The 1,529-nt window shown below is 41.9% G+C and overlaps 1 protein-coding gene across 1 annotated transcript; it reads right to left on the reverse strand.

Moving 5' to 3' along the window:
• Nucleotides 1-556: 556 nt before the first annotated feature.
• LOC113751912 lies at nucleotides 557-1,150 on the reverse strand. Its single transcript, XM_027296058.1, has one exon. The coding sequence runs from the start codon at nucleotides 1,148-1,150 to the stop codon at nucleotides 557-559; it is 594 nt and encodes a 197-aa protein (XP_027151859.1).
• Between the last annotated feature and the right edge of the window lie 379 nt (nucleotides 1,151-1,529).

Here is a 1,529-nt window from a genome sequence, read left to right on the forward strand (position 1 = left end):
AACCAAGAGAAATAAACTCAGTGATAGTGGATCCCCTTGTCGTACCCCCCGCGAGGATCGAAAAAATCCCGTTGGCTCTCTATTAACAAGCACAGAAAACCAATTGTTACTAAAAGTGTGAAAAAACAAATCGACCATCCTTTCCTAAAATTCAAAACTCCGCATCATGAACAACAAAAAATTCCTTTCAACTCGATCGTATGCTTTCTCCATATCAAGCTTCAAAATCACATTAGGATTCTTTAAACGTCTATCAAGATCTCCAACTAGCTCTTGGGTTAATAAAATGTTCTCATCAATTCCTCTGCCTGGGACAAAGCCAGTTTGCCAAGGGGAGATCAATTGGGACAACAACATACTTAACCGGTTCGATAAAACTTTGGAGATGATTTTTGAATTGATGTTACATAGGCTTATAGGCCGAAAGTCCAGCCAAGTGTTTGTTCGGGGCCACCTTTGGTGGGAGGATAATAAGCATACTGGAAAACCCCTGTGGAGGTTCCATCCCTCTAAAAAAATCGTGAATTGCTTCAAGCAAATCCTCTTTAATTATATCCTAACAACTATGGTAGAACCCTGTGCCAAAACCATTCGAGCCAAGAGCACTCTCCGCCGACATAGAGAACGCCACTAATTTAATCTCTTCCAACGAAGGCAAGGCAGCTAAAGAATCTTTATCACCACTACTAATTTGAGGAATCGCAAAAGGCAATGCCGGTAGCAACTTGCCCTCTCGTTCCGAGGTAAAGAGGGTGCTAAAAAACTCCACCGCTGAGGAATTAATGCTCGAAGGTTCTTCCAAAATAGCCCTCGAGTCATGTTTAATTCTGGAGATGAAGTTTGAGTTTCTTCGCTGCCGCACCACCGAATGAACAAAAGTTGTATTAGCATCACCTAATTGAATCCATTTCATTGCAGATTTCTGGTGCCAAAAATCCCCTTCAATGGATAACTGTTTCGCATGGATAGCTCTAGCCTCTCCTAATTTAATTCGGGATGCTTCACCTCTCAAGTTATCATATGTTTGTTCACATTGCAGCAAATACTCCTCCGCTCGCTTCACCTTTGAAAAAATGTGGCCAAATGTTTCCTTATTCCAACGCCGCAAGCATTTCCTAACGCACATGAGCTTCCTGAAGAATTTCTCCATTCCCACGCAAGATACTTGTTGTTGCTAGCTTTGACTTACCACTGGTAAGAAAGTATGATGCTTAGTCCATGCATTCAAAAATCGGAAGGAGCAACAACGTCGAGAATAAGACCCACACTTAATAAGTAAAGGCGCATGATCAGAACGACCACGTGCCATGTGTGAAACATGGGTAGAATAAAAAACAGAAGTCCACTCTGAATTAGTGAAAGCCTTATCAAGTCTCTGCAAGATCCGACCATTTGTCCATGTAAAAGAAGACCCATCAAAAGGTACTTCCAACAATAGATGATTGAAAACGGCTGTGCTGAATTCTTCCATATTCCCAACATTGGCTGGCTCTCACCCAAGTCTCTCCTCCATAGTAGACACAACATTG

This window comes from Coffea eugenioides, chromosome 11, assembly GCF_003713205.1.
Source record: "Coffea eugenioides isolate CCC68of chromosome 11, Ceug_1.0, whole genome shotgun sequence".
NCBI classification, from domain to species: Eukaryota; Viridiplantae; Streptophyta; class Magnoliopsida; order Gentianales; family Rubiaceae; genus Coffea; species Coffea eugenioides.